We start from the raw sequence: 2842 nt of genomic DNA, 5'->3' as shown, positions 1-2842 counted from the left end.
TTATATATACACATGCACGTATTATGTTCATTTTCACGCGTATGTGAGTTTGTTATTAAGTTTTTGGTCATAAAATTATTTGGTTTTGTGTGTATTAATTAGTTTGTAAATTAATTTTACAACCAATTCCACAGGCTATGATATATATTTGGATATCAGACTAACAAATAAAATGGCAAAACGCTAGCATGCAGTATTTTGCTAAAATATCAAAAAACTGTTTTGGGTGTAACAATTTTATTATGAAAATAATAAACTGAATGTTATACAAATCGAATAAACGTAAAAATTATAAAAATTATATTGAAAGGCAGTGGTCAGCAGATCTCATCTTTGCTCTGATTAAATATTCCTGTATATTTTTATGCTTGGTGAAAGTCAAGAATGGTTTGGTTGGAAAAACGAGTCGCAGAGCAGGGTCGCTCTCAATTATAAACCAATACTTGTGTAGTATTCGTTTAAGCGTTGTAAATTTTTCGTGGTAAGGTAAAATAAAAGGTAGAATGTGTTTGTCTTTGTTTTGGTCTCTGTCAGCATCACCACTATTGTCAGCGGTTCTGAAATGTATTCGTTTTTTATTAAACTTGTGCGTGGAGTTAGAAAGTACGTCTGATTGCTTTAATGTGGCGATTTTCCCGAATATTTCATCAACAAGCCTACCTTTGTATCCTCTGGTCAGCAAAATACTTTTAAGTTCATCGAGCTCACATTTTAAAATGCTATCTTGACTTGTTATCATGCGATAGCGGAGTGCTTGCGAATAAATTATACCCCTTTTGGTATGGTGAGGGTGATACGACGTAAAATGTAATAGTGCTCTGCTGTCAGTTGGTTTTATAAATAATTTGGTTTTGAGTTTTCTCGAGCGTTTATCTAAATAGATAGTCGTATCCAAAAAACTAATTTCCTCTGTTGAATATTCATAGGTGAATTTTATTGTAGGGTGTATTGAATTTAGATATATGAACAATTTGTGTAGTTCTTCTTCACTGTGTTCCCATATGAAGAATATGTCGTCTAGGAAACGAAGAAATATAGTGATTAAATTTGGAAACTTATCGAAAATAAACACCTGCTCAAAAAGACCCAGGAATAATGATGCGTATGGTGGTGCCACCTTCGTACCCATGGCTGTGCCAAGTAACTGCAGATATATTTCATTTAGGAACATGAAATAGTTATTTTCCAGTATAAACGAAAACAACGTTCGTATTACATGTTCATTGGGTGTGAATGAAGGCAGTGTGTTTCTGTATTTTGTAATGAAATGAATACACGCATCAACTCCTTCTTGATGAGGGATATTGGTGTAAAGTGAGGATACGTCTGCTGATACAAGTAAAACGTGTTCATTTTGTGCCGGTATGGTTTGTAACCGTTGTATTAGATGTTTGATGTCCTTTACATAGGATTTTAATTTTGGTAAGAGAGGTTGCAGGCAAAGATTTAAAAATTTTGAGATATTTTCAGTTATAGAGTTAACGGCTGAAACTATTGGTCGTCCTGGAATGCCATCCTTATGAATTTTTGGCAGTATGTAAAATAGGGGCATTCTAGTGTTTTCAGGTGGTGTTATAAATTTGACCGTGTTTTTGTTTATGTGGTGGTGACATAGAGAAATTTCTATGAAACTGTTGATATTAGTTTTAAGGTCTTTGCTAGGGTCAGTTTCATTTTTGCGTAATATTTGTTGTTGGAGAGGTGGTCATAAACTTTTCTAATGTAGTCATCTTTACTCATGATGACTACAGCTTTCGCGGTGTGTCATGGAAATCAGTCTGGTTACTGTTTTTCCTTTTCAGTTTATTGTTTCTCAATGTAAGCGATTCGTTGTGTTGTTGTATGCATAATTTGTTTAAATTGTTGAGTTCGTCCGAGGAGAATTCCTTTTTCAAAGACTCTCTCTCCTCTTTGCACTTTTTTACATTGTTTCTATGGTGCTTTATTAGAATTTGCAGCAAGGTATTGCTACATGAATGCACGGTGGCATTCCATTCATTTTTTAATTCAGCAGGTAAACTCATAGTGGAGCGAACCTGGTTTTTTAGCCCAAAGGGAACCGTCCCAGCAGCGAGATGCATTTCGAGAATCTGCAATTGCCGATTATAATCTAAGAGCTTTTTTGTCTCATCAATATAGTCGGTCTTTTTGTTTTCTTTGTTCGTATTCGTATCTAGGTGGCGCTTCGTGTTTAAAATGTATTGTTCTATTTCGTCAACGTCTCTTTTAGTGTTAGGTGCTGGTTTGCTGTTTGATTTTGTGGAGGTCGTGATTAGCGAAACAGTTGGCTGTGTGGCGAATTCACTAATAATAAACTCCTCCATTTCTGCAATTGCCGATTATAATCTAAGAGCTTTTTTGTCTCATCAATATAGTCGGTCTTTTTGTTTTCTTTGTTCGTATTCGTATCTAGGTGGCGCTTCGTGTTTAAAATGTATTGTTCTATTTCGTCAACGTCTCTTTTAGTGTTAGGTGCTGGTTTGCTGTTTGATTTTGTGGAGGTCGTGATTAGCGAAACAGTTGGCTGTGTGGCGAATTCACTAATAATAAACTCCTCCATTTCGATGTCGTCAAGTAGATTCGTTAGTTTTGGTGTTGGTAGAGGTTTGCGGTGTGTAGTTTTGTTCCTCAAGAATACCTTCTTTGTTATACCAAGAACACTCGGTGAGGTTGTTTTTGTCTCTACAAGGAAGTTAAAATATTGTGTTAGAAGATGGTGTAGTTTTTTTGCAACATCAGTTTTTATGTATTGTTTGTGAGATATGTACATCGAAATAAACAAGAGCGTTTATTTAAAAATATTCAATTAAAATTTGGTCACCACTATCGGATTTACCAATGG

At 35.0% G+C, this 2842-nt stretch overlaps 1 protein-coding gene across 1 annotated transcript; it reads right to left on the bottom strand.

The window, feature by feature from the left end:
* Window positions 1-298: 298 nt before the first annotated feature.
* On the bottom strand, window positions 299-1552 carry LOC130648100 (uncharacterized). Its single transcript, XM_057454122.1, has one exon. It carries the CDS (start codon window positions 1550-1552, stop codon window positions 299-301), a length of 1254 nt encoding a protein of 417 aa, XP_057310105.1.
* Window positions 1553-2842: the final 1290 nt, after the last annotated feature.

Source organism: Hydractinia symbiolongicarpus, chromosome 6 (assembly GCF_029227915.1).
Source record: "Hydractinia symbiolongicarpus strain clone_291-10 chromosome 6, HSymV2.1, whole genome shotgun sequence".
Lineage (NCBI taxonomy): Eukaryota > Metazoa > Cnidaria > Hydrozoa > Anthoathecata > Hydractiniidae > Hydractinia > Hydractinia symbiolongicarpus.
The sequence above is the reverse complement of the archived record's forward strand: the minus strand, read 5'-3'. Positions and strand labels throughout refer to the sequence as shown.

What these genes read in the sequence shown, in the direction of transcription:
- LOC130648100 (XM_057454122.1), bottom strand. Translation starts at nt 1,552, where the DNA reads ATGCCCCTATTTTACATACTGCCAAAAATTCATAAGGATGGCATTCCA.